This window comes from Myotis brandtii, unplaced genomic scaffold (genome assembly GCF_000412655.1).
Source record: "Myotis brandtii unplaced genomic scaffold, ASM41265v1 scaffold940, whole genome shotgun sequence".
Classification (NCBI taxonomy): Eukaryota; Metazoa; Chordata; class Mammalia; order Chiroptera; family Vespertilionidae; genus Myotis; species Myotis brandtii.
The window spans coordinates 1055947-1067388 of NW_005371877.1; the positions used below are offsets into that span (position 1 = coordinate 1055947).

The 11442-nt window shown below is 61.9% G+C and overlaps 1 protein-coding gene across 1 annotated transcript in view; it reads left to right on the forward strand.

Annotated features, from left to right (window-relative positions):
* Nucleotides 1-7023, forward strand: part of DUSP8 (dual specificity phosphatase 8) — an 8324-nt gene extending 1301 nt beyond the window's left edge. Inside the window, exons 2-6 of the mRNA XM_005885941.2 lie at nucleotides 1064-1202; nucleotides 4638-4804; nucleotides 5283-5442; nucleotides 5610-5733; nucleotides 5979-7023. Coding sequence (XP_005886003.1) covers nucleotides 1064-1202; nucleotides 4638-4804; nucleotides 5283-5442; nucleotides 5610-5733; nucleotides 5979-7023 — 1635 coding nt within the window. The remainder of the gene's footprint in view (nucleotides 1-1063; nucleotides 1203-4637; nucleotides 4805-5282; nucleotides 5443-5609; nucleotides 5734-5978) is intronic.
* Nucleotides 7024-11442: the final 4419 nt, after the last annotated feature.

Here is an 11442-nt window from a genome sequence, read left to right on the forward strand (position 1 = left end):
TTCCCCTCTCGAGTCCTGAGTGACCCAGAATTCTCTCTGTGGCTCCCAAGAATGTTGGGTCACCTGCAATGGACAGTCCTGTCTCTGCTCCCAGTGGCATCAAGTCCAGCTGGGGAGGGACAGACAACTTGGGCCAGTGGCCTGGGAAAGCAGTGGCACTTCTCATGGGGGTGGGGGTGACATGCCCAGCGGTCTTGGAAGCTGTGGGGAGCTCTCGGGCACAGGCCCTGCCCCTTGCAGAGCCTGTTGTGAGAGGACCCAGGTGAGAGCCCCCACCCCACAGGCTGACCCAGACGGGCTCCCTGCAGCCTCAATGAGGGGAATCCGGCCATTAATCACCCCCAGCGAGGACTCCCTGCCAGAGTGCAATCCCGTTGGCTGCCGGTGACATCATCGGGCTGGGGTTGGCAGCTCTGCTGGCTTAAGGGCTGAGCGCTGGGTGGTGGGCGTATCAGCCTCTCTCTAAGCAAAAGCTGCTGAACATCTGGCCCCCAGGCTGGCCACTGGGAGGGGGAGGAGGGCAGGTGGAGCCCAGCCTCCAGCTGCTGCCTCCGGAATTGGGGGGCTTTTGCTGCAGCCCTGTCTCCCCTTAGCTGGCTGGGGGTGCAGGGAGAGGAGAGCCAGACCCAAAGGTGCCTGGCCTTCAGATCCCCAAAATGTGCCTCCCGGGGACTCTGGGGATGGTTTCCCTCATGTTGGCCAATGTGAGAGCCAGCCCAGGCCCTGGCTGTGCCGTCCTGCAACTGTGAGCCCTGCATGTGTGGCTGCTGGGGACCTGTCACAGCCACCGTTGTCTCTTCCACGGGGTCTGGCCGCAGCGGACACCCATAGTGTTCGTTCCCTTCACTCTTGGACATGGTGGCATGGGGACCAGTGTCCCTGTCTCTGCTGCTCTGAGGGCCTGCCTGTGTAGCCACGGGTGTTTACACCTGTTCAGGTAGAAGGTGGGTGGTCGGGTGCCTGCCCTTCCCTCAGGCAGCAAGGTGGCAGCCGACCCTCCCTCCTATCACCTGAGCCCCTTCCTGCTGGTGCCTTGACCTCTGCCCTCTGTTCATGGCCCCAGGCAGAGGCCGAGGAGCCGCAGGACGTGGTTGTCTATGACCAGAGCACCCGGGATGCCAGCGTGCTGGCTGCAGACAGCTTCCTCTCCATCCTGCTCAGCAAGCTGGACGGCTGCTTCGACAGCGTGGCCATCCTCACAGGTGAGCACCCAGGGCTGGCGGGATGCAGGACACCCTCCCTCGGCCTCTCTCCCTTGTCTGCTTGGCTGAGGGGTGGGAGGGGGGCAGGGGCATCCAGGAGTCGGGGTTCCAGATGGATCCACCCCTATTCTTCTCTCTAAGCCCAGAGATCAGCGTCGGCTGGGGCAGTGGTTCTGTAGTTCTTGGGGCCCCACCGTCCCCTCCCCTGGGCCCCCACACTTTGGGGCCCCCTCCACTAGCAGGTGAAGAGGTGAACAGAAGGAAACCCGCAAATACCTTTTGTGGTGGGAGTGGGGAGAAATCTAGGCAAAGATGTGGGGGCTCGGCTGGCAGCCCCCAGCAACTGTCCCAAGGAGGGGTCACAGGCTTCAGCCTCTAGAAACCCGTCTGAGCAGAACGGGTCCCCCATCGAGAGGGCCCCTGAGGCTCCAGCCCAGCAGGATGCCTGGCAACAGCCCCTGGAGCATGGCCTCTGCCTGGTGGTCCTCAGAGGTCCCCATGGTTTCCTGTTTCCCAAAGTAGCCAGGCCAGTCTGGAGGCTGGGAAGCCCCTACACACACACACACACACACACACACACCCCACAGTGGTTCCGCTGGCTCCTTCCTCCTGAGGCACCTCTGTAGAATCCATCTCCCAGGACCCTGGGATGGGTGGGGCTGGCCTGTCCCAGGAATATGCACCTTCCCTGCCCAGGACCAGGCTTTTGTGGGTGCTCCTGCCCCTGCCCTGTGTGTGCCAGGGGCTCTGGCAGGCAGGTGGAATGGGAGGTGTGGAGAGGTCAGATGTCTGGGCTTTGTACAGGTGTCCTGGGCAGCCAGGAATTCTCCGAGGGCCCAGCCAGGAGCTGGCAGTGTGTGCACACGCACCCTAGCATGAGTGGGAAGAGGGTCCCAGGGCAGCTTTGGGGACATGGGGAGGTGGCCAGGGCCTCTAGTGGTTTGTCTCCCACCAGGGGGCCGGGCCCCTCACCCCGCACTTGGCAGGGCAGGCCTGAGCTAGAATGCACCAGGAGGGCTCACCGGGACCTGACTGTGCCCCCTGGCCCTCTCTTCCCGCTCTCGCTGCCCCACCCTGCAAGGTTAGAGTATTTGCCCCATTTCTCTGAGAGCCAAGCCATGATTTCTCTGAGGGTCAAGAAATCATGACCCTCATGGTATAAGGAGGGCTCATAGGGACCCCAAATCAGGACCCAGACATGGGGACAGCCTCCTGGCCTTGCCCACAGCTCCCACCCGGAAGCGAGCAGTCCCTTGAGCAGTGAGAATAGGAAAGACTGGCTGAGGGGGGAAGAGGGGAACCCAGCACAGGGGTAGGTTGGCAGAGGCTGGAACTGGCAGACTGACCCCTGGGCCAAGGATGAAGGGCGCTGAGGAGCGCTGGGACAGGAGGACAGCACTGCTGGAGGGAGCCCTCCGCCCCCCATTCCTCCCCTGCCCCCTCCCCCACCTCCACCGCCATAGGGAGGTTGTCCAGAGCCGGAGAGGGTCGTGGGGTGAGGCGCACTGGGGTGCGAGAATCGGCTGCTGGGACCCCAGTTCCCTGTCCCCCGCCCCGCTAGGCTGTGACGTCAGCGGGGAGGTTGGGGGGGAGCCTGGCCCTTTAAGCGGCAGCGGCCCTGGCCCAGCACCAGCTGCGGAATGCGGGCTGGGGAGGCGGCGGGTGGGGCGGCGTCTAGGCGCGCGTTTGTCCAGGATTGCATTGTGAGGGCAGACCAGCCGCAGCCCCTCAGGCCCCTTCGGGGTGCCTGGGGGTAGGTAGGGGCGCCTGCCCAAGTCTGGGAGTGCGGGGACCTGCGGAAGATCCGAGTCAGCTGCCACTGCTTCCCTCCCCAGAGCCTGGGCGGCTCTGACCTGGCATCTAGGGGGTTCAGAGGGGACACCCCAAGCCAGTTGGCTCTAGCCAGGTGGGTCGTGGGGGCCTTACCTGAGGAATTGCAGCAAAGACTGGCAGGCTGTGAACCGTGCAGACTTTCCTTGGTGGAGGACCTCCTGGTGGACCCCCCCCCCCTTGGACCAGGGGTCCCTGGCTCTGGGTGGTGAGCAGGAGCCAACCCCCAGGACCCAGCTTGGCCTCCTCTCCTGGAGGGACCTCCAAGGCTAGCACTTCCCACTTCCTAGCCTGGAGGCCCCCCATCCCCATGCCCCCCAAAGTCATGCCCCTTCATGGGGGGCAGGGGGCACTCTGGTTGGGGATGGCACAGACTGGACTCGGAGCAGCTGGGCCGGGGTGAAGGCTGAGGCCCCCAGGTGTCTGTCCTTGGGAATCAGCCAGATCTTCTGCAGACCAGGGCAGGAGACCACACCTCACTCTGCTGCCTCCTCCAGCTGGAGAGGGTAGGCCTCAGCCCCATTGTCTCATTGGATGGACTGGTCCACTGAGACCAGAAATAGCAGCCTGCTGGGCGGGGAGCAGGGAAGGTGCCCTGGGGCTTATGTCCCCAGAAGTGCAGTCTGCCCCAGGGTGCCACCTGCAGGCCTTCCTCATTCTACCAAGAGCTGGTGGCCACTGGGCACCCAGCCAGGCTGGTGCAAGCGAGTCCATTCTCAGTGTGTCATCACCGTCATTCTCTTTGAGCCCCCCTCCTGGCCGTGTGGCGCGTAGGACGAGGAACAGCTCTGCCGAGGTCACGCACTGGGTCAGGGGTACCCCAGGGAAGAACCCCACCAGGTCATTCCGGCCAGTGGGGGGCTCCCTCCTCTGACCCTTGGCCCCGGGCTCAGATGTGCTGTGCAGGACGGTGGCAGTGCACGTGCCAGCCACATGTAGTCTGTGTGCCTGCTGCCTGCCCTGCGTGCTCCCAGTCCCCAGGGTGCCCAGCTCCTTGGTCTTTGCTGGTGGAATGAAGCCACCACTGGAGCGCAGATGCCCCTGTGGGCTGTGCCAATTCCAGTGGGTGATGTCATGCCCAGGAGGAGGGGAGGCCCCTCAGAAGCTCTTGCCTCCTGGTCCTGGCACCCAAGCCTGGCCTGGGGCTCCCAGCCAGATGGAGGCAGGGAGGTATTGCATCAGCCCAGGGGGAGAGGTGGAGGCCCAGCCCGGCCCGGCCACAGGTATGGAGGAGCTGTGTGATCCACACCCACGGCCTGGGAGCCTGCTCCTGCCTGGGCCCTCGTGTGCTGTGCTGACCGCCACCTCGACCCCACTTTTACAAGCATCACAGTGGCGTCCCCAGTGGGGCCAGCCCCTGACTAGCGCTTGGAGGAATGTGGGCGTGCTAGGCAGGGGCTGTAGGTGCACAGCACCAGCTCAAGCTGCAGCGTGGGGGTGGGGAGACGGCCTCCAGCTCCCAGCGCTGAGACCAGGGCTCAAGCCAGAGGGTTGGCCGTGGGGCCAGGTTGGGTGTGGCTGGGACACTGTGGCATCAGTGCCCTGGGCTCTCTCCTGCCCCAGCCAGCAGCCTGCCTGACCGGCTCCTCGCTCCTCCTACTGCAGGGGGCTTTGCCACCTTCTCCTCCTGCTTCCCCGGCCTCTGTGAGGGCAAGCCTGCTGCCCTGCTGCCTGTGAGCCTCTCCCAGCCCTGCCTGCCCGTGCCCAGTGTGGGCCTGACCCGCATCCTGCCTCACCTCTACCTGGGCTCTCAGAAGGACGTCCTGAACAAGGTGTGTGCACAGGCCAAGGGGGAAGGCGGCAGGGGGAGGAGGGAGCTGAAGGCCGATGGGGGGATGGATGAGCACGGGTTGGGGTTACTGGAGGACCCAAGGGGTAGCCGCAAGACTAGAGCCGGGCTGGGGGAAGGGCCCTGCAGGGCAGGGCGAGGAAGTAGTGCCCTGCCCCCTCAGCGGCAGAGCCCACATGCCGAACCGCTGATGTCACTGGGCCCCTGGCCAGCGCTGAAAGAATCCCGTGTTTTTTAAATGGTGACGAGGGAAGAGGGTAAAGCCACCGCCCAGGCTGCCCTAAAATTCCTGGGAGCCAGGCAGGCTGTGGGCGGGGCTGGCAGAGGCCTGCGGGCTCCCGGGTGGAAGTGGGCGGGGCTTCGGGGCCCAGCCCCGCGGCGACTTCTGAGGCTCTGGGATCTGGGCGCCCAAGGTCCTGCCAGCTGCGCCCCCTTCCAACCTGCCCCCCCTGTCCCTCCAGGATCTAATGACCCAAAACGGAATAAGCTATGTCCTCAATGCCAGCAACTCCTGCCCCAAGCCGGACTTCATCTGCGAGAGCCGCTTCATGCGCATCCCCATCAACGACAACTACTGTGAAAAGCTGCTGCCCTGGCTGGACAAGTCCATCGAGTTCATCGGTGAGGGAGGCGCCTGCGCCCACTCCTGGGGCTGGTGGGCGGGAGGGGGGGGGAGGGGCTGCTCCCTGAGAGGTCGCTGCTATTATTAGTGGCAGGGAGGGTGCGTTTCCTTACCTGGGGGAGGGAAGGACCGGCCACTCCTGCACTCATCTGCCCCCCCCCCTCAGATAAAGCCAAGCTGTCCAGCTGCCAAGTCATCGTCCACTGTCTCGCTGGCATCTCCCGCTCTGCCACCATCGCCATCGCTTACATCATGAAGACCATGGGCATGTCCTCAGACGACGCCTACAGGTAGCCAGGCTTCCCTTCTGTGACTGGGAACTGTCTGCCCCTCCTCTCCTCCCTCCACCCACTAGCATCAGAGGGGCCCAGGGTTCAGGGCCGGCTGGCTGGGGAGGGAAAGGGGGGAGGGAGGCCTGAATCAGCCCAGCACGTATGGGTCTGACAGCGGCCGTGGGCCCAGCAATGGGCAGTTGGGGCCGGGGAGAGGTGGATGCACAGCCTGCCCGTGGCCATCCGGCTGCCTCTTGCCCCAGGTTTGTGAAGGACCGGCGCCCATCCATTTCGCCCAACTTCAACTTCCTGGGCCAGCTGCTGGAGTATGAGCGGAGCCTGAAGCTGCTGGCTGCCCTGCAGGGCGACGGGGCACCCCTTCCGGGGATGCCCGAGCACCTCCCAGGCCCTGCAGCCCCCCTGCCACCACTGCCACCACCTACCTCAGAGAGTGCTGCCACGGGGAGTGCAGCAGCCAGCTCAGCCAGGGAGGGCAAGCGGGGCACAGGCAGGGAGCCCCCCTCGCCTGCTGCAGCCCCGGCTACCAGCGTGCTGCAGCAGGGCCTGCACGGCCTGCACCTCTCCTCCGACCGCCTCCAGGACACCAACCGCCTCAAGCGCTCCTTCTCGCTAGACATCAAGTCGGCCTACATCCCCAGCCAGCGACCAGATGGCCCCGGGGCCCCTGACCCTGGCGAGGCCTCCAAGCTCTGCAAGCTGGACAGCCCATCTGGGGTACTAGGCCTGCCCTCGCCCAGCCCCGACAGCCCAGATGCAGCAACCGAGTTGCGCCCACGACCCCGCCGGCGGCTCCGACCTCCAGCGGGCTCCCCAGCACGCTCCCCCGCACATGGCCTCGGCCTGGATTTTGGGGACACTGCCCGGCAGACTCCACGGCATGGCCTCTCAGCCCTGTCGGTGCCCGGGCTGCCTGGCCCAGGCCAGCCGGCCAGCCCTGGGGGCTGGGCACCGCCCTTGGACTCGCCAGGCACACCGTCGCCAGACGGGCTCTGGTGCTTCAGCCCTGAGGGTGCACAGGGGGTGCAGCTTTCGCCCCTCGGCCTGGCTGGCCCACAGGGCACAGGCGGGGGTGATTTGCGCCGGCGGGAGGCGGCGAGAGCCGAGTCCCAGGACGCGCGGACCAGCTGGCCTGAGGAGCCAGCCCCAGAGATGCAATTTAAGCGTCGAAGCTGCCAGATGGAGTTCGAGGAGGGCATGGTGGAGGGGCGCGCCCGCAGCGAGGAGCTGGCCGCCCTGGGCAAGCAGGCCAGCTTCTCGGGCAGCGTGGAGGTCATCGAGGTGTCCTGACTATAATTCAAAGAAGGTAAATGGTTTTACTGCGATTTTTATCGAGAAGTAAATATTTCGATTTTTTTATTTATTGAAGCTGTTCGTTCTGGCAATGACTTGGCAACAGTGAGGGTGGTCCTCCAAGCTCTATTTTTAGTCTGGTATTTAACTGAGACACGTTTCTAAGCAATATGAGGCCACCCTTCAGTCTCAAGCTGGGTTGCCAGGCCCGGGGTCCCCTCCCCACCAGCCCCACTCTGAGGAAACACTGCTGATCGTTGCAAAGAGGCTGCCGAGCTTTCGTGCACTTTTTACTTAAGAAAAAAGGGGGGGAAAAGGAAAAAAAAAACAAACCTTGCCAGAAAAAGCCATAGGAGCTGTGGTCCAGGAGTCCCTGCCACCCTGCCAGCTCCAGGCACCGCGTGTTGGTGCCAAGGAGGGCACCTCCACCACCTGTTACCCCAGCCTGTGCCTGGCAGGTGCTGACCAGCACTGGGCCTGCCAAGGCCAGGTGTGCCAGGGGCTGGGGTAGAGAACAGGGAGGATTGGTGAAGGGGGCTCTTGAGTGTCAGAGGCAGGGGGTCCCGGAGCAGGGATAGAGGTGGAGTGCCCCCCACTCCCGCCTGAGCCAGGCCCACTTTCAGGGGCTCAGCAAGGCTATTCAGAGGCTGCCTCCCTCCCCTCTGCTCTGAGAGTGTCCCCGAGCGCCCTCTGGGGTGTCTGGCAGGAAGAGCTGAGCTCGCCTGCCTGCCATGCTGGCTGCACTGGTCAGAGGGAAGATGGGTTTAGGGTCTTATTCTGAGCTCTCCCTCTACCAGCCCTCCCCAGGCCAGACTTGGAAGTCAGGTGCACTACAGGTGAGGGGCTGCGAGGAGTGGCCACTTTGCCGAGGGAGGGCCGTGAGCACCTGTCCAACCCCATGCTTGGACAGGTGGGGGGGCCTTAGGTGATGCAGGACGTGTCCCCCAAGTCTACCCTGCCCTCACTGGGGCCTCAGGAGGGAAACCCCCTGCACACCCCTTTCCAGGAGAGCTCTCCCCTCCGAAGTCTCCCAGTATCTTCAAGTGGTATGCCAGTCCCCAACCCAGGTGGCTTTGGGCCCAGTTGGGCCGGCCTGGGAGTGAGGGCAGGAGAAAAGGCCCAGCCACCCTGGCCCACACCCACTGGGGTTCTTGGGACCCAAGGGTTTTGGAATAGATGTCCCCGACCTCAGAAGTCCTAGGGTCAGGATGTGGAGTGGCCCCTAGGGAAGCTGGCAGGAGGGGTGGCCCCGGCAGGACTGAGTCCCACCCCCAACTGCCCCTCTGGCTGTTTCTATTTGTTCTCTGGACCCACAGCCCCATGTCCCTGTCATGCCTCCTTTAAGCGGAAGTCCTGTTCCTGATCTCTGTCCCCACCCCGTTCCCCAAGAAATAAGCTATCATTGTTGTATTTGCAATCTATGGATTAGAGGTTTAAGTATTTATTAATATTGGTTAATTATTATTATTATTGATTATGTAAATTGCCTCCTGTTTGTCTGTTGTGTTGGGTTTCTGAGGTGACACTAGGTGGAGTGCTGTCCAGGAGACAGTGGTCCGGGCCACTAGTGGACCAGCACTCTGGATGCAGGTCCCACGAGGGGTGGCCAGAGGTGCTCTTGCTCTTGAGGCACTGGTCACCCCAAAAGGAGCAGCTGCAATGAGAAGGTTCCCTTTGTGTGCTGGGGGTCCCTCCCTGGTCATTTCCACCCCCTGTCCCAGGCAGGGAGGGGTGGGCCTCAGTCCTCTCCAAGTCCCCTTCAGCTCTCTACCCTCCTGCCTGCCCCCCACCCCCGTGCCCTGGCCTTGGGGTGGCCCCAGAATGGATCGGCCCCCTCCTATTATTTGCTGGAAAGTCCAGCGGAGGAGAGGAGGCAGGTTCCCCCACTGCACGGCTCCAGTCTCTGGACTGGCTGCCCGGAACCCTCCCCCAGCGCGGCCACACTTTCTGCTCCCATCCTGTCCCTTTCTTTTGTATTTGGGAAAATTGTGTTGTAATAAATCCTGAGATGGATGTTTTCTCCGCGCGTCTGGTGCCTCTTTCTTCAGGGTGGGAGGGTGGGGAGGGGTCCTGGAGGCCCCTCCGAGGCCAGGAGGTCAGGGTGTTGGGCCTGGAAAGCTGGACTGCCCCAAACCCAGAGGGCAGAGGGCAGAGGGCAGGGCAGGTGGGGGTTGGGGGAAGGGCATCACTGAAGGAGGCCCCGTGTGGAACCCTTCTTGTTACGAGCTAGTGAGGACTTGGGGACTTAGAACCAAGTGAAATAGAAACTCAGCTCTGCCCTTCGACTGCCCCTCTCCCTCTCCCCAGGAGTAACCCTGGAAATGATTGGCTGCAGGCCTCCTTGGGTCCCGTGCGGGCCCAGGTGTGCACATACCTACGATGGCTCTTCCTTTTCATCAGAAATGGGTCCAGCTATGTAGAGTGTCTGCAGCCATCTCTGCTTTTTAAATATCATGTAAATGATTTGTTGAAGTCATAGGTTCACGTGGTGCAAGGGCCTCTGGTGTCACTCCCACCCTTGGGCCCCCACGAGATTCCATTCCCTGGAGGCGACCCCGCCCGCCCTCAGACCTCCCTCCCGCCTCGCAGTCGCCAGGCAGCAGAGGCTGCAGGCTGCATGGTGTGTGCGATCCTATGGGACTCACAGACTAGGCTTTAGACAGGCTGCCCTGGGTCCCTCCCAAGTTTGCGTGGCGGTTGTACAGCTCGGCCCTGCTGCTGGACCCACTGTGTGCCAGGCACCTCGCTGGGTATGTCCTAGGCAGCTCCAAACAGGCCTGTGCCCTCGACCCCACCGTATGAGACCCACAGGGGCCTGACCTTGGAGGTTCGGCCTGCTTCTCTTCTGCTATGCCCTTCCTGCTGGGCAAGCAGGGAGGTAGCCACACCAGTGACCCCGGCCAGACCTGGGTGGCAGTGTGCGCATGTGGGTGCACGGGTGGGCGTGTCCGCATACATGGGTGGGGGCTGTGGGAGGAGCTGGGGTCCTTGAATCCTGCACCCTTGAGAGTTCTGAAAGAGGCCGAAAGCTAGAATCACCGCTGGCGCTCCAGCAAGGCTATTTTTAGCTAAAGAACATCTATTTATAACTCTGGCAGCCCCTTGGAGTCAATAAAAGGAGGACTGGAAAAAGCGGGTGTTGCTTCAAGCAGCGTGGAGGTGCTCCCCCACCTCTCATGCTCCTGAGCCCCTGCAGCTGCAGGGAGCGGGGGGAGGGGGTTGACCCCTGGGGTGCAGATGGCCTCGGACCCTGAGGTAGTGAAAGACTGAATGGGGGTGGGGATCACTGACCAAGTGGACCAGGCCTGAACCAAGCAGGTAGTGAGGCAAGACTTGAACCCTGTGGTCTGGCCTGCACCCGCTCCAGCTCCCATCCTATCCTAGTGGGACAGCAGGTCTCCTAAACACTGGGCACCCCTGTATCTGACTCGGTGTCTACCCAGCTCTGGGCTAAGAACTGTAGGCACTGGAGGGTTCTGGGTGGTGGGTAGAGGGTGGATATGGGGTGGTGTTGTGTGGGTCTTGACTTGTCCATGGTGATGCTATTCTATTGGTTAGGATGCCTGGGTCACTCTCTTGAGCTCCCCTCATAGACGTTTCCTAGACCAGAGCCAGGGCTGTGGTTGGCCCAGCCCTGTGGTTCTTTTTTTTTTTTTTTTTTTAATATATTTTATTGATTTTCTCACAGAGAAGAAGGGAGAGGGACAGAGAGCCAGAAACATCGATGAGAGAGATCGATCAGCCGCCTCCTGCACGCCCCCCAGTGGGGATGTGGATCCCTGAGTCCGCAGGCCGACGCTCTATCCACTGAGCCAAACCGGTTCGGCAATGTGGTTCTTACTTTGATCGCAAGATGCATCTCAGCACCAACCACCTGGGAGGTTTGAAAACACGGGGCATGTTAGTCAGGTCCCAGAGGGTCCGCCTCATGCCCAAGGCCACACGGCGAGGTGTAGGGGGCAGTACAGACGGGGCTCTGCCTTTCTTGGGGCCGGGGTGGGTGCCTAGGGCAGTGATGGCGAACCTATGACACGCGTGTCAGAGGTGACACGCGAACTCATTTTTTTGGTTGATTTTTCTTTGTTAAATGGCATTTAAATATATAAAATAAATATCAAAAATATAAGTCTTTGTTTTACTATGGTTGCAAATATCAAAAAATTTCTGGTGACACGGCACCAGAGTTAAGTTAGGGTTTTTCAAAATGCTGACACGCCGAGCTCCAAAGGTTCGCCATCACTGGCCTAGGGTTTTGCGGAAGTTCAGGGATGGGGTGGCTGATGTAGCGGACAATGTGTTTATGGGTGATCCATGCCTTTGAGACAGATGCCTCAGCCACCAAAAGCTGCAGCTCAGGCGTTTACCTTACAATCAACAAAGCCAGTGTCAGACACTTACAAATAACTGATGGGTGAA